At 40.6% G+C, this 22,954-nt stretch overlaps 1 protein-coding gene across 1 annotated transcript; it reads right to left on the bottom strand.

Annotated features, from left to right (window-relative positions):
- Positions 1 to 285: 285 nt before the first annotated feature.
- inpp5d (inositol polyphosphate-5-phosphatase D) lies at positions 286 to 22,841 on the bottom strand. Its single transcript, XM_049587010.1, has 27 exons — positions 22,482 to 22,841; positions 21,929 to 21,992; positions 17,980 to 18,115; positions 17,737 to 17,887; positions 15,650 to 15,790; positions 15,479 to 15,569; positions 15,317 to 15,394; positions 15,132 to 15,209; positions 14,902 to 15,025; positions 11,897 to 12,003; positions 11,652 to 11,754; positions 11,371 to 11,567; positions 11,173 to 11,290; positions 10,987 to 11,083; positions 9,608 to 9,746; positions 9,195 to 9,303; positions 8,950 to 9,038; positions 8,507 to 8,588; positions 7,283 to 7,372; positions 7,084 to 7,194; positions 6,915 to 6,994; positions 6,743 to 6,830; positions 6,514 to 6,660; positions 4,387 to 4,450; positions 4,080 to 4,283; positions 3,595 to 4,001; positions 286 to 2,218 (listed from the first exon to the last, which is right to left on the bottom strand). The coding sequence occupies exons 1-27, from the start codon at positions 22,619 to 22,621 to the stop codon at positions 2,178 to 2,180; spliced, it is 3,276 nt and encodes a 1,091-aa protein (XP_049442967.1). The 5' UTR covers positions 22,622 to 22,841; the 3' UTR covers positions 286 to 2,177.
- Between the last annotated feature and the right edge of the window lie 113 nt (positions 22,842 to 22,954).

Raw genomic sequence — 22,954 nt, 5'->3', positions numbered from 1 at the left:
TGAACAGCCATTGGGAGCAATAGGGGGCTCAGTATGTTGCCCAAGGATACTTCAAAGTGCAGACTGGAGGAGCCACCCATCGTATGATTAGTGGACGACCCGCTCTACCTCTGAGTAATGTGAAATGTGTGTCCTCTGAAGATTTCTTCAGCCTACAGGACACCAACAGTTACACCACTAGGACATGCGAGAGGGGGAAAAGTTGTCTGTTTTCACTTTATTTACACTTTCACAGACAGTAATCGTGACTTCAGGTTGTGATAAAGATCCCACATTATGCTGATATTTGAATTTATTTGAGCATTTATTGTACATCTCTTCATGGCAAACATGTTACCGTCTGTGCAACATAATACTGTGCGGTAAACATTCATCAGCTTCTGTATGTATAGTGTGAAACTCTACGTGAAATGTAACAGAGTTATTTATAAGCAGAGTTTAACTTCAAACCTTCCTTTTAATGCGAGCTTAGCGGTAGTCTGAAAATGTGTTGCTAATGTTTTTATCACCTTAAAGGAAGAGTTTGACATTTTGGAAAGTGCACCTTTTTGCTTTGAAGTAGATATGATTGATGCCATGCTCGTGTTGGTACTTTTAAAAGGCCAGTGTGTAAAATGGGTTGAAAACAGTGACATCAGTGGTCAAATTCTAGATTGCAGGGCTCACTCGCTCACCCCTCCCGTCGGGTAAATGACGTTGGCCTCGTAGGGACAAAAAGCCTTGCGCACGACTTTTTCAGGAGTAGGTCTATCTAGCGAGGTGAATGTTTATTTAGAAATCTAAACCATGTTGCGATATTGTAATGAATCCCTCACGCGCAGGAGACCAGAGGAGAGTTCGGGAAAAAGGCCCGTTTATTTGAGCACTCCAGAAACTCCAGTAACACTCCACTCCGTCCCAAACTCTGACTCTTCTAGCATGACAGACACACTTCATAACTTTACACACATACTCGTTTACCATACCGAGTGGGGAGCCCTCTCCCCTCTCTGCTCAATCTCCAGCCCGCACACTGACTGACAGCGTAGCCGGTAAACAGAGCTCAGCTGTTTATTTAGCCTAGCAATATCTCCGGACTATAGTAGCTGCAATGGACAACTCTGAACGCGATTTTGAAGAGTTTCTTGTAGCGGACACAGACCCAGAGCCATACCTGTTTGAGCCGGAGCATACAGATGAGGAACTCCATGTGTTTGATGCTGAGCGGGCGAGAAGAGAGGCTGAATGCACAGAATGGGATTCGGTGCTACTGCTACCATTGTTGGGGAGATATATCATCAGGAGGAAAAGTGCCGCAGAGAGTGCATCACAAGGAGTGAAGTTGCGTCTTCTTTTCCTCGCAGATGACGGTTCGGGTTCATTGTCTCCTGTTGCGTGGTAAGTGTGGTCCATTCGCAAACTTTATAACTAAAAAAACTTTTCACTACTCTCCATCGACGAACTACTAACACTCTGCTGTTTCCTCCTCCTTCTTCCTCCCGCTGTCTTCGTTGGTTCATTTATACACGCGAAACGCGTTCTCTGGCTGGCTGGATTGTCCACCAGGTCTGCCGTACATACATGGCGGCGCAAGATGGCGACCTCACTAAAGCAAGGCCCTTGCTATATATATATATATATATATATATATATATATATATATATATATAAGCATAATTATAAGGCTACGAAAACCAAATCAGTTTTATTTTATAGCGATCATACACTTGTATAAACATATTAATGGGTAGAATATTCAGATTCAGATTCAGATTGACAATAAACCATGCCAAATATTACACACTGGCCCTTTAATGTAGGACTACAACCAGGAGACGTTAGCTTAGTTTAGCATTAAGACAAATGTGATAAACATGTTAATAAATGAGTTTTAGGGGTGCTGGTTGCCAGATTTTTGTTCCCTTTGCACAGAGCCAGGCTAGCTAAGCTAAGCTAACTGGCTGTAGCGTCATATTTCGCATACAGACGTGAAAGTGGTGTCGCACTTCACCTTTCACTCTCAGTGAGCAAGTGCACAGGCATATTCACCAAAATGTAGAACTCTTCCTTTGTTACAAATGAACAGTCTGTCATAAGTCATACATATTGCAGGGGAGTGATCGGCTGAGGCTTTTACTGTATTTAAAGTTTCTAAAGATGCAGAGCAGGAAGCTGTACAGTTGTGGTGCAGCCCGGTCTCACTTCACAGAACGGCCCATCTTGGGAACTTCAGGATGCACTAAGGGAAGACAAAGAGTTTACATCATCATATGTTTTATATTTGTTAGATAATATATTTGTTAGAGGAACGATGTGAACGGTAAAGGTAAATAGCTGTGAGGCTTTTCCGAACACAAGACAGCCAGGATCGTAAACACCGCTACTGTTTGTTTCCGATGACCAGAGGTCGCTTTATCCAAATATTTTCTGTCACTGACTGACTGACCATCACTGAGGACGATTTACTGTCACTTTAAGTAATTCACACCCCTGTCCAGTTGTTGGCGTGTTCACATTGATTAGCTACAGCCTAGTCTTTGATCACACAGGCATGACCACGTTGTCTCACTGCCTTTACCCATCACGTTGTTTGGCGATATCACATCATACCGCTGCAAAATGTAACGGCAGCTGAGTGTCTGAAGATTCTTTAACAAGACCAATAACTGTGATGGCGTTGATACGATAGGATACAATACGATATACTTTATTGTCCCACAAAGGGAAATTTGTCTTGGACTCAGCAACTGCGCTATGAATGCCTGATAATTAAAAAAATAAATGACTATGAAATGCTATTAAATGTCTTATTATCATTCTAAAATCAGAATTAAAATGACAGGTAGACAGACTTGACAAATGTGTACAACTCTGTCAATCAAAATCACAGACAACGAGAAAGTCCAAGGACCCTGACACACTGGGCCGACAGACAGCTGTCGGTCAATGTCAGCAGGTTGTTGACGAGTGTCTGTCGTCCTAGTTTTTACAGTGTGTCCTGCACCATAGTTGGCACTTGTCGGCTTTTATTTAGGCGTCTGACCTGGCAAAGCCTATCGGTAAATTAAATCTCTCTGACTGGTAGTTTAGTTCAGCGCACAAGAAGAGAAACGTTCTTTCAGCATAGGGTTGTGCTTTTAAGGTGATAACTAGCTAACTAGCTAACTAGCATCTTGAATCCGTCCTGTTTGTCTTCTGATTTCCCTTTTTGAAAGAAGAATACACACTACCTCTGCCTGCTGGTATGGAAAGTTAGGCGCAGAATGTACATGCAAGTTGGCCCTTGGCTTTCTTTTTGGCAGTTTGTTCAAGTGCAACTTTTTGGCTGAGAAACAGGCAACGTGAGGGGATGCAACTGTCGGCTTTGGCGCCACTAGTTCTTTGATGTCGGTTTGGTGTGTTTGGACCTTGACAGAACTTCTGTCAATGTCATTGCATCATGAAAGACGGAAAGCTTAGACTTGATTTGGACCAACGTGTATTCTGTCACGTCTCTTGGCCGAGTCATGGCAAAATGTTATGACTCTAAAATCTGACACAGCGACCATCATAACAGACAGAAATTTTATGCAGTCTGAAACAGGCATGAGACTAATGAGTCAGAGTTCTCCTTACTGTCTTTGTGAGGCAGTGGCTGGCCAGGTCTCGCTGGCAGTCTGAGTTTGCAGGGGAGTTCGGAGCTGTCTCTGTAGTCTCTGGGGTTCTGGGGCTCCGGCACGCCCGGCCGAGCCTTGCAAGGCAAAGGAGGCCGGTTGTGTGGGGCGCCCCCTTCAGAACGTGAAGGCACCACTGGTTTCTTGTGCGGCAAGGGAAGCAAAGTGATGGGGGCTGTAGGCTGAGGTTTGGTCTCAGAGCAGGTGAAGGAGCGGTTGCGTGGGGTGGGCAGCGGGGGGCGATCAGGGTCTCCGTCTGCTGGTGTGAGGTGGTCCTTCTGCTGGTGCTCTTGGTCCTTGCCCCGTGATTTTCCCATTGAACCGTATAATGGATTGTCGAACATCTCTGACACCTTTTCATCCTCACTCCTAGGAAACAGGAGATTACATTCAGCTTCACATTCTGTTCAGTCATATCAGCTATTAATGTGAGATGTTTTTCCTTACGTAGGATTTAAGGGTTTTCCTGTGGGACTGCGTGTGCCCACATCATAGCCACCCTTCTTGATGTCTTTACAACCTTGTCCGGCGAGTGGAAGATTTTTAGGTGGCATGCTGTAACTCCAACCTTTATCTATCACATTGCCACTTCTGAAGGATACGCCCATGTAACTGGGGTTAGAAATATCATGCGCTTGGGTCATGGAGCCCCTGTCAACCAGAAGACAGGAAATATCACACCCGGGTGTCATGTTTGAGATATTTTTTGAAGTCAGTGAAAGCGAAAGTGAAGTGGAAAAAAGAAAAGTCTTACTTGGTCGGGTCACCGCCTTTGCCTTTTGAGGTGACAGTGTCATCCCTTTCAACTTTGATGAAATCTGAAAGCAGAGAAAAAGAGGACTTGATGCTACATCAACTGAAATAGAGAGCATTTAAACCTTATCAATGTTCTCTTTAAAGCCAAACTCCATTGACAAAAACATTGACTTTACCTCACTCATCACAGAAGCTGCTGGTTTGCCACTGCCTCCTTCAGTCAGGTTGTTTCTGTTTTTATGTGGCTTTGGTGTTTTAAAGGTTTAGTTTAGTTTAGTTTAGTTTGGATTCACTAAAGCTCCTGTGTGCAGCGAGGTAAAATTAATGTTTTTATCAATGGAGTCTGGCTTTGAAGAGAACATAGACAAATTCCACTTTTTGTTAATTTCCCCGTCAGAGAGGGCTGCCTGTTTGGAAACCACTGAGCATATTACTGGATAATTCTTCCTGCGTGGAGGTGTGGGGCAACACATACATGAAGCCACTGGTGATGTTAAAGAGAAGAGCAGTAAGAGTTATTCATAAAGTAGATCCAAGAGAACACACCAACAGACTGTTTATCAAGTCAGGACTATTGAGACCTAAAGACTTAGTTGATTTACAGACACTGTTAGTTATGTTTAGAGCAAAATGCAGTGTTACCAGAACATCTACAAAAGTTGTTATTTCCGAGTATGATGAGCATAGAAAAAAAATTCACTTTAAGCACCAGTTTGCACGGACTACATTACAACAGCCATGTATTTCAGTCATGGGCATTAAACTGTGGAATTCTTTACAAAATGATTTAAAGTTGTGTAAATAATTTTCAGTTTAAGAAAATGTATAAAGAACAATTGGACGGTATGGAGTTGTCGTGTAGAGGTTGTTCCCTTGTTGAAGGGGACACTGTGTGTAACTGTAGGTATTGGTATTAACTGTAACTGACAGACCATCTGTTTCTCCTGATTATTTAAGTTTTGAGAGAGGGGCTGGTAAAATAATTTTCTTCTCCCTGCTCCTGTTCGGTCATCGAAAGTGTATTAGAAATGTTTTTATCGTGACTTTGGTTGCTGTGTATGGACATGAGCGGAGAAAATAAAATGAAATAAAAGACACTTGGAATATACTGCACAAGCCGTGGGAAAGTTTGTAAATGGATGTTTTGATATAGTTTTGCTGTTGTTAAATGCAGACCCCTATGACTTAAGTTCATCAAGAATTGTCTCAGGTTTTGGATTCTTCATTCAGCGTGGAGGCATGGCAGAAAAACAACTTTTTTTTTAAATTGAACTCAATGTAACACAGGGTGAGCGAGGGGTTCATTTATGCTCAACATCTGTTCTCTGCTTTCTTTTCACCCGTTTTTGTGCATGTTTTCTGAAAGCTTACTGATACGGATGTGAGCAGTACCACCAGAAATCGTGGAGGCAGTGTAGTTCAAGCGAGATACAACATTTTAAGACATTTAAGACATTTTAATAAATGGCCAAACGGAACTTATAAGGCTTCACAAAAATTCTGTCATGGCTTTATTAATACAATGATGTTTATCATCCAGTAGGGCTCTGCCAAACTTTTGCTTTTATATTCCCCCCCATGCACATAATACATTATATACATAATATGTCAATGTCTGTAGAACAAATTTTGCACCTGTACTTTATCTGTGTGATTATAATGTGGAGTGGACAGTTATTACTATTATTTTTCATTCCTTTTTTTTAATTTTGCTTTTGCTAACCAATGGGTTAAGACATCAGAGTGGATGTCTGCGCTGTTTTCTTTAAATTAGGTCATTTTTGATTACATGTATAAATGTACAAATGTTACATCTGGGAAAAAAAAGAAATGTATACACTGTGTTTTTGTTGATGAAAACTAAATAAAAATTAAGTTCTAAAAGAAAAGGTACATTATGACCTCTACTGTCGCCTTGTTTGTTGTTGTGTGAAACTTGTGACTCTGCCCTCTAGTGCCATCTACTGGCTGTATCTATGCCAACATGGAAGTAGAAGGGCAATGATGTTTACAACGGACGTATCTATTTTCATATGTATATATATATATATATATATATATATATATATGTGTCATTTGGAGGGGATTTATTCCTTTGAGGTCCCGAGTTTATCTCCAGACTCACCGTATAACTTCTCTGTGGGTTTGCCCTCAGACGTGTGTAACTGGATGCCACCTGTCAAAGTGCCTGTCTTCTCTCCGTGGTGAGTCAACGAGATCTGAAACTCTGTGTAGCAGAACTGTGCAGCTCGCAGCGCAACACAACCCTCCCCTTTAGGAAGAAGACACCAGCAAACTGTCAGCACTGTTCAGCTAAATACATCCGCATAACAAACTGTGTGTAAGTTTGTTACCATACGACTCGTCGCAGTCCGTCGCCTTCACACAGATGAGGATGTGCTGATCCAGAAGGTACTCGGGGTCAGAGATGATCGGGGTGAGCTGCAAAGACAGGAAATAGAACGAATGACAACTGCGTCTCAGAACGAGTCATCCTCCATATTGAAAACTCCGTCCTAACTTTACCTCAACTTGGTTGCCAAACCAAACTTTTATTGACCCATCTGAGTGCTCCCTGTTGTCTCCCTCTGAAGTCTTCACTGTTTCTGTAACATTTGGAGAAATATTTGTTTTGATCATCTAAGTATATTTTAAAGCAGAATCCAATGTGATACATCGCACAGACAAAACGTACTCTCCAAGCAGCTGGAATGGAATTCAATGAAGAACTTGGTCTTCGATTTTGTCAACAAGGTGGCCACACAGTTCATGATCTGTATCCCACCCTGAGGTGCACTGCTTGGATCTGAAAATTAAAAAAAAAAAAGACATAATCCTATTTTAGAGTGTATAACATGAAGTCATCTGCAGTGAGCCGTAGATGGTGATCATACCTTGCTTGGAGACAAATTGTGAGGCGACTCCAACTTCAAATGAAGCGAATAATGGTGAGTGGTCACTCGTCATGATGTCATTGGTGCACCCTGCAAGATGTAATGTTCGGCTGAATGAATCTGTTCATTGTTCTGAGTTCTGTGGTGTGCCCTCAAGTGGAATCCTCCAGTAACATGAGTAGCTACAATGGCGCCTGTCCGTGCAAACACTTAAAAAGCAAGTGTATATCTGGCCTTCCTGGGGAACCAAAGGAAACTAAAAGGGCATTTGGAGAGCGCAGACCTTCACCAAGGCCGAATGTATGGGGTGCCGTTTGTAAAGTGGCTTGCACTGAAATTAACAGCAACATTTTGCCATATTTAGCTTCAAACAACTTTTAAAAAAGTGGTGTGAATTTTTTAAAGTCATTTTTTTACCACATATACAGCAGTATTTGAAATATAATGTCACAGTTAAATCTAAATATTAAATGTTAAACCTAAATGTTAAATCTAAATTTAAATGTTGAATGTTAAACCTAAATGTTAAATCTAAATGTTGAATGTTAAACCTAAATGTTAAATGTTAAACCTTAATGTTAAATCTAAATGTTAAATGTTAAATCTAAATGTAAATCTAAATGTTAAATCTTAATGTTAAATCTAAATCTAAATGTTAAATCTAAATGTTGAATCTAAATCTAAATATTAAATGTTAAATCTAAATGTTAAATGTAAATGTTGAATCTAAATCTAAATGTTAAATCTTAATGTTAAATCTAAATCTAAATATTAAATGTTAAATCTGAATGTGCTTGGTGAGACTAAATATTTAGCTAATATACAAATGCACACTGCTGGTTAACGAAAGTACCAAAATAAAAGCCCAGGTGGTCAGACTGTGTTTATACCATCAAATAACACATCATAACCAAACTAATCTGAGAAAATGAACACTTGAACATACATCAGCGTGATAAGAACTACCTAAAATGACAGAAACCATGTTTGGGGAAATTTTATTTGACATTTTGTCTTATCTCACAATGTTAACAAAAATGAAAAATGATTTGCTCCACCCTTCCAATAAGTTTCATGAAAATCAGTTCAGCACTTTTCCCATAATCCTGCTGACAAACAAATAAACTGAACTGAAACTGAAAACATAATCCCCTCCCTAATTCAGACATTATCCGGCCTTGTAAAAGAAACCACTACTATAAGAGCTCATTTTGAATTACTCACCGTACGCTTGGCAGACGACATGAACCAGAGGGTATGACTTCCGCAGGACACGATCACACCATGAGGGCAAATTGTATTTTGTCTGTGGAGTTAAAGTCATACATGAATACTGAAAGCAACAGACAGGATTTTAATAGCAATTTAAGCATTAAAATCAGGGGGGAGGTTATTTATGTAGGTCATGTAATTTCTGATAGAAACATGATCAAACATTCTTGCTGGTATGGATCAATACAGACATCAACATTCACGAGGCTCTTGGTCTCTGTAGATGGGTTGTATTGTACATTTTCTATGAGCCACAGCACATCTTCTTGGACTTTTTGACCTGCATCGCTTAAAGCAAAACCCATGTTCTGTGTCAACTGAGAGTTGTGTTTCTGCACTGTGGGGCCCCACAGGAGCCCAACAGGGGAAAGACATCTGACTAAATATAAACGTACCCCTGTGGCCTTGGCCTTTGTGTAGGCATACTTCTCTCTGGTGTCTCTTTCAAAGCGATACGTGGGTGCAAACGTGATTTCCTCTTCATCTACAGTCAAGAAAAATTATGATTAAAAAGACATGTTTTTATTTCTTAAGCACGCTGACAATAAATGAATGCAACAGGTTGAAAAAATCACATGCAGCACAGACTGTAGGGGACACACACACGTTGCTGTGTGACTGTACTCATCAATATTCTCACCAAAATGCAGGAAGACCCTTCCATCTTTCCTCTCCATGTTGAGCTGGTCTTTACTGAGGAGCTCCTGGTACTGCTGCTGTTTGATCTTTGTCACAATGTGCTCAGCTTCCTGTGAAGGGAAACAGTGCAGAGAGGTGACTTTTCCTGCCTGAAAGTGTTCGCAGCTGAGAGCTCAGACACCTGACAACCAGCACGCTCTTTTATGCACCGCTCACTGACTCACAGCTGGATCTGCCAGATAAACGTCATGACAAGACACTTTTCATAAAAGCAGACACAGATCATATGTTTGTGAATCTGCACGTTGATTTATAACAAGAGAAGCTCGATGAATTTGGTTCAAAGTACAAACAGTATGTTGCATTTGCTTGTTCTTGTTTCTATAGCACAAACTGCATTTAACAACAACTTACTGTAGAAGGGAGTTCGACACGGTAGTTCAAATCACCGAGCCAGAAGAGGTGGGTGAACCGATGCGTGATGTCAAATGGATTGAGCTTCTTATCTCCCAGATTCAGAAATCGCAGGATGTTGGTGTAGTTTTGATTGCGTCTGCAAATACAGCCAAAATTATTGTAAGAAAGGTGCTATATAAATAAAGTTTATTATTATTATTATTATTATCTGACTTTGCAACACCCATGACGACCTCATTATCTTTGTTTCTTAAATATAATGGAGTTAATCAAAATGACACTGTACAGGTGTTGGGGACAAAAATGTGATTTTCAAAAGTGAAATTTTTGGTCGAAACTACACCCTTGGTTATATCCATATATAATGGTATATAATGCATGAATTATAAATGTTTTAATTCCTCCTTAGGTATGAAAAAAAATCTGAATTTGAAGCTGTTGTTGTTTTAACGTGCATTTTTAAGGAGTTTTTCAACATGTCCACTCAGGTAGACAGCCTGCGTTAAGAAATTGAAACCAATTTTGAAAATTGATATCTTATGTGAAACTATCAAATTATGTTTTTATGTTTTATGAGCTGTTAAACTTGTGTGTGCACATATTTTAACAGGTTCTAATACTGTTTAATGCAATTCAAAAGTTGCACATGAGCGAAGTTTTCCATGTAGGCCTTCTCCCAAAAGCCCTTTCTGACAGAAAAGATCATTTTAACCCAAACCATGACTTTTTTCCTAACCCTTAACCAAGAGATCCCTCTTTTGACAGAAAGCCCTCAAGGATTTTCTTCCCTTTCTACTTTTCCCTCCTTCCCTCCTTCCCTCCTTCCCTCCCTCCCTCATCCATCTCGTGGCTCTTGATTCTACAGGACCACCCCCTACACCTTCCCCTGTTGAACTGTGTATTTTTTCAATGAACATTTTCTACAAAAACATGGTCAAAATCATTTCAATTGTCTAATCAACCCAGAAAGTCACTACAGATAAAGTATTTTCAAGACCAACAACGTTGCAGTTTGTAGTTAAAATACTGATGTCCAGTTTAGTGGACAGATGAATAATTGAATGTAAATCAATACTTGTAAATTCTAACAACTGTATTACTCCTTGGATGTTACATGTTTCTTGCAGGGGTCTTCTATTATAAAGGGACTGGCAAGATATTCCTGAGCTGCACATTGGTTGCATTCCATCGGCCATCTTGGTTTTGAGACATTTGTGTTGCACTTACAACAGCTGGCCAGTGGGTGGCAGTGTGTGTCATGGCACACTAGGGTCAACTGTGGTGGTTTACATGCGACTGTAACATCGAAACCAGTGCATATACAAGGGTTAATACATGTAAGCCTGGCTTTGCTGAAAGAGTAATCTGTTGCTCACCTGAGCTTCTTCTCACTTCCAGAGGTCAGGTGACTGTTGACGAAGCCAAATGATGTACCGTTGAACATAAAGGACACTCCCACGGCTCCCTTGTTTCCTAAAACACACACCACAGTGATGTGTTATTGTTCGGTGAACTTTCATGACAGGTCATTAAATGACTCGAGGAGAAGTGGAAGTGCTTACCCAGAGTGTTGGCGATCCCCGTCTTCACACTGTCTGAAAAAACGTGTGAGATCCTGTTTTCATGCTCGGGTTTGGCCAAAACCACAATGCGAATGTTCCACAGAGTGTGGATCGCCACCTGGGTGTTAGAGGATAATGTGATGCGTCACTGCTCGGCACCTGCAGTCAGTTGTAACTTTATGATTTTGAGTCACTCACTTGTTTAAAGCTGATGTTTGTAATTTTCCTCAGGATGCCTTTCACCGTGTCGGCCCACTCCCTTTCACCCAAAGGATCCTCCTGAGTCCCGATGACATAGAAATCGTGCGGGATGTGATCCGCGGTGTCATCTCGTGTTTTCCCTTGGCCCTTACACTGAAACCAGGAGTCGATGTTGTGGGGAGGGCCGGCATTTCCTAAAGGTTTATGGAGAAGTATTTCACTGTAACAGTGCATTATGAGTCATAAATTGATGTTTACTGAGAAGTTACTATTGTTACCCATGTTCCAGGTGCCAACAAACACTGTGATCATGTCAGGCTCCGGCTTCTCAGAGTGTTTGTTCTTCATTTGTTGAAGAAGTTGGCAAAAGCCCTCCCTTTTCTGGTGAGACAATCAGAATCAGAATTTATCAAATATTTGTATCAAACCATGTTGACAATAGTTTGTTTGAGGGCGACAAAACCAATGCTAACAAGTTTTTCAGAAAAATCGGGACCAAGCCAGCTGATCAGATGTTTGTTACCTTTGTGTCATCAAAGACAAACTCTTTACGCAAAATCTTCTCTTTCTCCGACTCGGCCACAATGACAAGTTTGGCATGCATTTTCTGGGATTTCACCAACTGCAGGACTGAAAAATGATCAAAGTACTTTTATTAAAATGAGTCGCATTGAGGGTTTACAGCAGTTGCTAAAAGAGACGACAGGACTGTCAGGAACTATATCGATAACAGTGCTTATGTCGTTTTAAAATCGTTCTAACTCAAGAACACGATATAGTCCACACAACAACTGTAACAACATCAGTGGCAAATGTTGAGATCATCTTCAGAGTGATTTGATGAGCAATAGAAATACCGACAGCCAACCAAAATCCATCCAAATTTACAGGACGTCACACTCAACATGGCAGATAGACTTACACTGTGAACAAGACATATGTAAATCAGTAGATAAATTATTGTGAGCATTAAAATGACTTGCTTCACCAGCAGGGCCTGACCGGAAAGTCACTTGAACTGCTGTGGAGAGGAGCACACTGAACAAACTGAAAGCTATAACGGACAACAGCAGACACCCCCTCCACAGCCTCCTGGAGCGACAGAGGAGCAGCTGCAGCAGTGGTTTCAGGAGAGCCTTCATCCCCATGGCAAAAAGACTGTTTAACACCTCCTGAATCCAGTCACACACACACTCACACACATCACATTAGCCACAACTAGACTGGACTGTGGAATGGGCAATTTTATTTTGATTTAATTTTAGAGGTGAGGTCACACTTTTAAAATAGTAGTTTTAAAGCTACTATTTTAATGGACCCAGGCCCAGCCATTTGCTTTCACTAAGGATCAAACAAAATGAAAAATTCTCAAATATAACATCTGTTAGCTCTCCAAATGGAATATTAACGGATCCGCAAGAAATAAATACAGAATTCCACAACTTTTATTCTAATCTTTACAACTCAGAGCTAACACCAGATGTTTCAAAATGTAATGATTTCATGGAAAATCTTAACCTCCCCTCCTTAACTCAGGAGGAGGCAACCCAATTGGAAGCCCCTATTACTCTAAATGAGTTTAAAAATGCTATTCTCAGCATGAAAAGAGGGAAATCACCTGGATGGGATGGCATTCCTCCAGAATTTTACGCTACATTTTGGGAAGATCTTGGACAATATATGTTAGATATGATATTGGCTTCGGTTGAAAACGGTTCTTTTCTTAGTGATGTTAATATGGCTCTGCTTGCTGTCCTTCCTAAATCTAAGAAAGACCCTTTATTCTGCAATAATTATAGGCCCTTGAGTATCTTGTGTGCCGAAGTGAAAGCATATGCCAAAGTCTTAGCGTCAAGAATTGAGCCGCACTTAAAGAAGCTAGTACATCAGGACCAGACTGGTTTCGTGAAATCCCGCCTAGCAGGAGATAATATACGTAGCTTACTACATGTGATACGTTTTTCCAAAGATATCGGGGACTCCTGCGCAGTGCTGTCCCTTGATGCCGAGAAAGCTTTTGATCGGCTCGAGTGGCAGTACCTGTGGGAGGTCCTTGGTAGGTTTGGTTTTGGGCGGGGTCTCATTGAAATGGTTAAGGTTCTCTACTCCAACCCTACAACTGTAGTTATAGTTAACAATATTTTGTCCACTCCATTCCCTATTTGTAGAGGTTCACTCCAAGGTTGCCCTCTTTCTCCACTCCTTTTTGTTCTTTCACTTGAACCTCTGGCTCAGAGTATCAGACAACATCCATATATTAAACCTATTACTTTCTGCAACACACACCATCACATATCTTTATTTGCTGATGATATTTTGTTGTATGTCAAAAACGCTTTATTTTCTATTTCTCACATTCTGGAAACTTTTGCTCAGTTTAGTGTCCTATCTGGCTATAAGATCAACCGGACTAAGTCCCAGCTAATGCCTTTAAATCCTTCTTTTAATTCATCTACACTTCCAGCTTTTATTCCAGTGGTTAAAACTTTTAAATATTTAGGTGTTGATATCCATCCCACTCTATTATCCATCTCCACCAAAAACTTTCAACATGTATTTAAACGTGTTGAAGAAGATATGGAAAGGTGGACCAAATTAGCTACTTCAATGTCAGCTAGAATATCCATAATCAAAATGGATGTTCTCCCAAGAATACATTTTTTTCTAACATGATTCCTCTCCCACCTCCTAAAAAATATTGGGATAACTTGAGCAAGATCATTTCAAATTTTGTGTGGGGTGGTAAAAGACCACGTCTTAAGTTGTCTACATTACAAAGGAGCAAAAAGGATGGGGTTTAAATATTCCAAATTTCAAAGTGTATTTTTGGTATTACGCCTTGTATCTGTATGGCTAGATCCATCTGTGCAGGTCTCTTGGAGACCAACTGAAGAAAATTTAGCCCTCCCACATAGGTTACAAGACCTTATTTTTTCTGCTCTTCCCACCAAGAGTGCTAAAAGCCAACTTGGGCCAGTTATGTCTTTTGTACTGTCAACATGGCGTGCGGTAGAGAAACATTGTCAGATTCTCCTAAAATGGCACACTCTCAGCCCCCTTCTTAATAATGTCTGTTTTGTGTTTGTTTTTATTTGTGTATCTGTTTTATGTATTTGGATTGAAACTTCAATAAAAAAATTGAAAAAAAAAAACACGCTTTTTTGGCTCCATGTGCCACTGAGTAGGTTTTATGACAATGAATGGAGCCCCACCTCAAACTCGGCATCTAGTTCTCTTTGCACATCGGTACCTTGAACTCGATGCTACCCTCAGCATGCCAAAGTGCTCACAATAAGTTGGAACATGATGATGGCGCTAAATGATTTGAAAATTAAGGGATAATCAAAGTTATTACAACTTTTCCTGAGGAAGTTATAAATGTCTGTACCAGATTTTACATCAATCCATCCAAAAGTAACCAAAAATGTTAAAAGTCAAGTAGGATTCATCCTCTGGGGACCATTAATGACCAACAACAACATTTCTTGGCAATCTATCCAATAATTGTTGGGATTTTTGATTTCTTACTTTTGTTGTGAACAAAGAATTTGTCGTCAGGGCCATCCACTGACTTCTTTAAGAAGAGTTTTCCACTTTCAACGTCCACTTTCAGGAACATCTTTGTGGAAATACCCAAAGATTCTTGCTTGACCTGCAAGTGAAAGAGGAAACAGGTCAAATAAAACAACAAACCTCCAGACATTTTACATCATTTCATCTTCCTGCGTTGTAATACAGCAACTAATTTAGAGAAGCACCTCAAACGTAACGAGGGGTATGAGAGATTTCCTGTGACCTCCTTCATATCCAACAGACTCAAGCAGAGAGCTTTTTGCCTGGAAGAAAAAGAAAAAGAGAAGACTTGTATCATCTGTAAATGACTTCAACTGTTAGTCAATAACCCAGATTATTCACAGTCAGCCAGTAAAATGAGTCACTTTACCTTATCTTCTATTGCGTAGAGCAGCTTTGTCAGCTGCTCAAGCCTGTTAGATACAGACTGACCTGAATCACCAGACATCTGAAAGTAAAGGAAATAATACACAGTGAGAAGGGCTTTTTGTGTGAGTTTATATTGCTGCAAAGGATCAAGGGTGCCACCCACTTGCTTTGGATATTGTCCAAGCCCTGGGGAGAGCTGTTGGTCCAACGCTCTGTGAAAGACCTCGAGAACCGGCAGGACGCGGGAAATTTCACTGTCTCACAAAAAAGGTCAGAGCATGGTTATATCAGCCCTCCACACTGTGGTCTGTAGAATATATTCTAGTAACTATACCTGTTTAGATTCTTGCAGATTGCCATCGTTAGCTTTTTCAGCCCGGGGAGGTGAGGGTAACCGTACTGTACTTGTTCAGCATCTGAACAGATTGTGGTCCTGAAGTATTCTTGGAGAGCCATTTGATGGTCCTCTGGTATTCTGGAAATATGAAAGACAGCAGCAAATTGTTGTCTCATTACTCATACATGAGTACATGTATTACAAATAAATTAAGTAAAATCTTTTTGCTGACTCATGAGAACTGCGTGGTGTTTTTCCCCTGTGGATGTCATTATTTTTGCCCCTTAACAAACATCTTAAACATGAAGCCATTTTTAGGGTTCAGTTTTTTTTTCCATTTCCAATTTCTTTCACCCATTTGGGGTGGGTTGCCGTGGGAGCAGGATGACCAAGTTATTCTAGACACCAATCTCCCCAGTGTTTTCCAGCTCCTCCTGGGGATCCCAAGGCGTTCCAAGGCCAGATACATAATCCCTCCTACGTATTCTGGTGCTGCCCCACAAACTGCAAGAAAATATAGGATGCAGCTACCCTGACATCACCCACTGGTTTAAGGAATCCTGTTCGGAAGACTCAAGGTCAGCACTTTGGCCATCGCCACCTTGGTTTTTGGAGATAGAAGTGACCATATTTGTGTGAGAGGCTGGCCCTGTGCAACCTGTCACTCAAAGCGACCTGTCCTTTTTTTATATATAACTTTAGGCCTTAATAAACTGTAAATGGGTGAGTTCTATAACAATTTACCCCCCTTAGTTATCATGAATGGGTAAATTAATTATGGGGACCAAAACCATTTTTTATACTAGGCTGTAAACATGTTTATTTCCATTGTAAAGTTGGACATTTTAACAGAGGTCTATGGGGATTGACTGACTGATTGACTGGCTGGAGTCAGCCTCAAGAGGTTGATCAAAGAACTGCAGTTTATGGCTTCATTTTTCAGGCCTGGAGGCTGCTGCTTGTTCTACCCTGGAGCCTCCTACCAGTTGGATGCACCCAGAAAACGGGAGATGATCAGGAGGCAGGCATCCTGATGAGATGCCTGAACCACCTCAGCTGGCCCCTTTCAACACAAGAGAGCAGCAGTTCTACTCCGAGCTCCTCACCCTATGTCTCAGGCTGAGCCCAGCCAGCCTATGGAGTAACTCATTTCGGAGGCTTGTATCCGCAATCTCATTCTTTCAGTTACTACCCAAAGCTCATGACCATAGCTGGGGATCGGAACGTAGATGGACCAATAAGCTGCCTCTTAACCAACATGGTCTGGTCTAGCACCCACATCACTACTGATGGTGCACCAACCCTTCTTTCCATCTCATGCTCCATTTTACCCTCACTCGTGATCAAGACCCCGAGATACCTGAACTTGCTGCTTGGGGCGGTAACTCACTCCCAACCCAGAGTGGGCAATATGTGCAGACATATGACTCCTAGAGCCATGAAATTTGGGAAGGGAACAGACAACATGGTGTAAAACTGATCCAGAGGATGGAAGGGCAAATAAAGATGTCATATTTTCATAACTGGTCCTTAGATATTTTTTTTTTTAAAGTAAAAAATTGGTGGTTTGGGGGCCCAAGGCAGTTCCCCAGAGTATACAAATGTGGATATTTTAATATTTAATGCAAAAAATACTGTATTTGATTGATGTTATGCCAAATTTCAGGGCTCTAATATTATCATCTGAGATACAGCAAGTATGGCAAGCCAAGGCTGCAATTTGTTGCAATTTTGAGATGCCAAAATGCAGGAGTGTAGATTTCAGGGGCGATGCAGGGGACACATTCCCCTCAATATTTAGAACATGTGCATTAGTTCCCGCCAGGAAAATGATGAAAGTAACAGAGGACTTTTTACATTTACACCATATATTGATACAGAGAAGGCACAGATTGGTGCAATAAATATCACCAGAATGACCCACGTCAGTTAACTTCAGTCAAGCACATCACTGTGTCATATTGCTGCCCATAATGGTAGGAATTATCACATTGAACATCACTGCCAGTCTGATATCAAAAACTTTGCATGATGAATGATCTGACTGTGTTGCATCAGTGCAAATTTGACAAATGTGACCATACGTGGACAAATCCATGTACTGCAGTCTCATCAGGTAGGTGTCCGATAAGGACTTGCAGGCCTGTTCAGAAGACTGTCTTTGAGGGTCGCTGTCTTTCACATCATTGCCCATGAAGTTTCTGGGCGGAAGCTGCGGAGGGAGATTATTGGATTCTGCAGGACAGAGATGTTCAGGTTGTTTAGGAATTTAAAAAAATCTTTAACAGGCACATTTTTACTAGTCATATGAAGTGAAGCTGTTTGACCTGGCTCCTCCTCCACCTCCTCCTCCCTCTGGACGGGGTACTGCAGATGTGTGACCAGACCCATGTTGGGGTTGTAGTACGCCTCCACCAGCTCCGGCAGCATGGAGAAGAACCTGATAGGAACTCCTTCAGATGCCTGAAGAGCAGATTACAGCAGACACATCATTGTCCTTTAGCAGAACTAAAATGTCATGTGGTGTTGTTTTCTGGAAGACCTTTGTTTTCTTGTTACCCAACCAGGTGACATAATCTTTCAGCTTTACTTCCCCTGTGATGTCAGACATGTCTACTTGCACCGTCTGTGGCTTCCTCCATCAGACTACAGCTGCATTCATATCATCAGCTAAGTTCCCTCAGCAGCTGTGTATGGCCATTTTAAGAGTTTCAAAAAGATTTAACTGTTTTTTTTCCACATTGTAGTTCCTTTATTTAGTTTTTCTCATGAGCTTACTGATCTTTGGCTTTTATATTGCTTTAAACACAATTGTTAGACCTGTTTTATGGCAAAGCAGCTCTGATCTCATGCCTATTTTAAAATTTTAAAATGAGTTGCAGCCATTACAAATGAAGTGATCTGGCTACTATCTCTCAAATATAACTGTTGTTGTCACTGTACTTACTTTAACTCTGCATCGTACTCAGCTCCTGCTTGTGTTGGAATAATAAAGTGCAAATACTTTAAACCAGCCTGCATAGCACGCACATGCATGTGGAGAGATTTATTAGTTTGAGGATACAAATGACAAATATTTACTTCTAAATACCCTCTGGAGGCACGATCAGAAGTCTGCAGAAACTTGTCTGCATAAACAGCTTACACAGCTGTATATTTCTGCCTGTACTTGCACCTCCTGTGAGCAGGAAACAGACCTGTTTTGCCTGACATTTACAATAAGTCACGAATAAATCATGAGGACCTGCATTTGACTTAAAGTGAAAGTGCAGATTTATTATTAGGCGAACAAAAATCTAACATGCTTGTACTTCATACGAAGCCAGCTGCTTGCTTAATTCAAGCCCTGGTACTCAGCACATTTCACGATTTGCTTGTCCATTTTCTAAAATCAAGCTTCACAAAAAATGCAGGCCCCTTTTTATGGTAAATGTACATTTTCCCATATGATACACTTTATTTATCTTCAACTCTATGCTGACGATACTCAATAATATCTGCATATATTAACTCACAAGCACCAGCTTTCACTTCCTCCCGGTCAATGTACGGTAAGCATGTTTTAGTTATATACCAAAGGTAACAATGGACCGATATCAAGGCAATAAAGCCTCTCCTGATCTGCAGACTAAAGTCCCCTTTGCTTTTATTGTTCCCAAAAACATTACTGTCATTTTCTTAGCTCCTGCCTCAGTCAAAAGTCTTCCTCATGCCTCATAGAGTCACTCCTTAGCAGTCACTAATCGCTTATAAAACACGGCTACAATGACACATAGCTGCTAATCTTCCCTGGCTCTTCAGTCTGAATGCAAAAACACGATTAGGCATTTAACAGTACAGCTAAAAAAAAAAAAATACACACACACATGGAATCTGTATTTTAGAAAAGTATTAATGCCAATAGATAACAGATCCACTGCTTGAGTCTAATGAAGGCATTTGTGACATTAAAGCTCTTGCTGTTTGAAAACAGGTTGAATAATACAGGGAGTTTTACACATTGTGAGGTTTAGCTTTTCTCATGGTATTTACTGAAGTGTCATCAATATAATAAGATCATAGTACAAACACCATCATTCAATGCTTAATGTTTGGATCTGTTTTAATGTGACTGATTCAAGAACAACAGTAAAGCTCAGTCTGCCTCTGATTACCCTGACATTCTTACTCTAATCATAACCAATCCCATTCCTCTTGTCTAAACTTCATCAACACAACCAACGAAGGCAAGGAGTACTAGCCAGTCAGAGGGAGAGTAGAGCAGGTCATGCCTTTGGTATCCTAGGAAACACAAATATGCCTGACACTCACTACTTTGAGCTAAATGCTAAGGTCAATGACCATGTCACGATGCTGACGCTAAGCAGGTATATATATTTTTTACCATTTCAAATTAACTAGGCTTCCCGTTGGCTCTGGATTAAGAGGGGCCATGAGTGGCGACGTGAGCTACCTGGACACAAGCCGGTGCCTGATCATCCCTGCGTGGGTCGCCCAGGTGAGGGTGTCTGATGTTAAGACCCGAAACACCTGATGACCCCGGGTTCTTCACTGATAGCTAATGTTAGCATGCTAATATTTGCGAATTAGATTTAAACACAGCTGAGGCTGATGGAAATGGCATTAGTTTAAGTATTTGGTCCTAAACGAAAATGTGGAACAAAGTTAAAGCCTGATCTGATGATGGCGCTTGATGAAAGGGTAGAGGGTCACCTAAAAACTGCAGTTCATCCTCTGGGGCCGTGACTTTCTGTTGACAATTTCATACAATCCTTTCAATCGTTTATGACTTATTTAAATTTTAATAAAAGTGGCAAACTCACTGAGTGAATGATGTAGTTAAAGGTGTTGCTACAAGCCAATAAACGATTGGTACAAATATACATATGAATATACAGCGTGTTTTAAATTAAGTCATAGCTGCATTAAAAACAGCTGCGTACCAGCAGTTAGTTTTGATATTAGAGAAAAAACTGTGCTATATTACAGTGGTAACAAGGGCAAACATGGTACAATGGCCGAAAACATTTCAGTTTGGAGAAAAGTGCTGGAGCCTCAGACACGATGCCTATTCAAAAACACAGATGAAAATCCAAAGCAAATACAACAATGGAATTGACTGCAAATTAAAAAAAAAAGCCAAAGAAAGCCAAAACAAATATGTTAACAGCAAACACACTGCTTGCTTTTATTCTTTACTGCTCGTGATCAATCACTCAGGTGCAATATCAGTATTGTTAAACTGTGCAATATCTATACTTCTATCAGTCAACTTTTTTTTTTGTTTATTTTACATAGGTATGTATATATTGCTGTGTACTTTATTATTTTTCTACTGATGCTTCCTGTTTGCAGTCCCTTTGCTGATGTAATCTTGCAAATTTCCTCACTGATGGACAAATTAAGGATTATCTTATCTTATCAAATACATTAACCGTGCAAAGTCAAAAAAGCACAAAGCCAGCTTGATTGTCGACCTGAGAGAGAGATACCAGATGAGTTTGTGTTTGAAGCGGGAAAAAAAAGAGGAGTAAAGAAGTGAAATACAAAGGTTTGGATTCTTTTTTTTACATTTAGCCTCCACAGGAGCATTTTTGGATGTGATTGAGGGGTCATTCCCAGCTAATTCTTGATGGGCACGCCAATTTATTCATGGTCTGTTGGCTCCCGGATTTCAAATCTGACCAGCATGGCTACTCATTTGGAAACTCTCTCTTATATTACAAAAATAGATCACTGTAATGTGTTTCTGTGAACATCTGAAGCAAGACATAAGCCATGCAGTTGCTGAATCTGTTTTCATTTTCAATTGAAGATGGTTAATTTAAAAGTTTCTGACAGTTTCCAGAGACGTCGAGTCATGCTGGACACCCCTGATTTGCATAAAGTAGCCTGACCTTAACGTCATGCAAATGTGGAGTGAACGAACTGTCTCAAAATGCCACACTGCACTACCAGAATGCATTGCAAATATGAAAATGACGGGTCCTGTGGACACCTACTATCAATTAGTTACTCAAAGGTTACGTTGTTAGGTTGTGTTGACTACACAGTGTTTTTCTGTTACATTTGTTTTCGGGGTTTGTGTGTTTTGACTTTGCATCGTTTCCGTATGTGCAGCATGTTTCTTCAAATGGAAATAACTTGGGCCAATGCAGTGTGTTGGCCTTGTTGGCCACTTATGCTGCAAACACACCAACAATTTGACAACCGTAATAATAAAACATCTGACTTCGAACCAAAATAAAGATGGCATGTGTCAAACTGTCGACCCACCTGGACAGAGAGCTTCTTATCCTCACTTGGCAGGATTCTGTATGTGTACACACAGTTCTGGTATCTGTGGTAATAACAATAAAATGTCACTGTGGTATAACATGTACAGTATGTAGGTAAAGAAACATGCTGGCTGGTGTATTCAATGTGTTCATCATGCACTCAGAACAGTTTAGGCAGTACTTTTAAATGAAGGTTCCCTTGAAAAATAATATGAGTTGCAGAGGGCAAAGGGTGTTGCTTTGTGGTAGCGCAGTATGCAAATAAAGGGGAACTAGTCTTGTGTTGCAGTGTGTATGTGCAATCTGATACATAGAAATGCAGCAGGGGAAATTTGACTTTAATCATGTTTAGTGATTTTTTTCTTAAACATGATGCCAAAATCAGTCGGTACAACAGCCAAGTCATGCTTTTCTTTCAATATTTAGGTTCATACACATCTCATACTGCAGGATGTGAAGGCTTTTTTAAACAAGGAAAAAGAATCACTCTATGAAAATGCATCAAAACAAACTGTCAGTGCAATAGTTAGAAATAAATGATGTCAACTTACAGAACACAGAGGGCATACGCTCCCTGTATGGACTCACTGGCCCGGATAAGGAAGCTTCCATCTCTTGCTGCTTTGGAAAGAAGATCCTCAGCTTTGGATCGAGTTATAGTACCATGGAACCAAGGCTGATAACTTGGCATCCTGTTTCTAACCCAGGGGTCTGAGCTCAAGAGTTTTGCATCTGCTCCTAAAATATATTCCAGCAAACCAAAAGTAGACTCAGTTTTTCTCTCTGGCTATTCTCATCTTTTCATGGTGCGTACCATTAAGTCCTTTCTTTCACTTGTTCATCCTCTGCCTCCGAAAGCTGTAAAAGGAAGCTGCTACTAGCTCGGCTATGAACTTCCTCATTTGTGAAGTTAAGGAGGAGGGCCCTGGTGCCTCTGCGCTGCCTGCTACATGTCAGATCCACAGAGCTGTAAATGGAAATACAGACTTTCGCTTGTTGAGTAGAAATCTTTATCACATTATTT

Source organism: Epinephelus fuscoguttatus, linkage group LG10 (assembly GCF_011397635.1).
Source record: "Epinephelus fuscoguttatus linkage group LG10, E.fuscoguttatus.final_Chr_v1".
Taxonomy (NCBI): domain Eukaryota; kingdom Metazoa; phylum Chordata; class Actinopteri; order Perciformes; family Serranidae; genus Epinephelus; species Epinephelus fuscoguttatus.
This window is presented reverse-complemented; position numbering and strand designations above follow the sequence as displayed.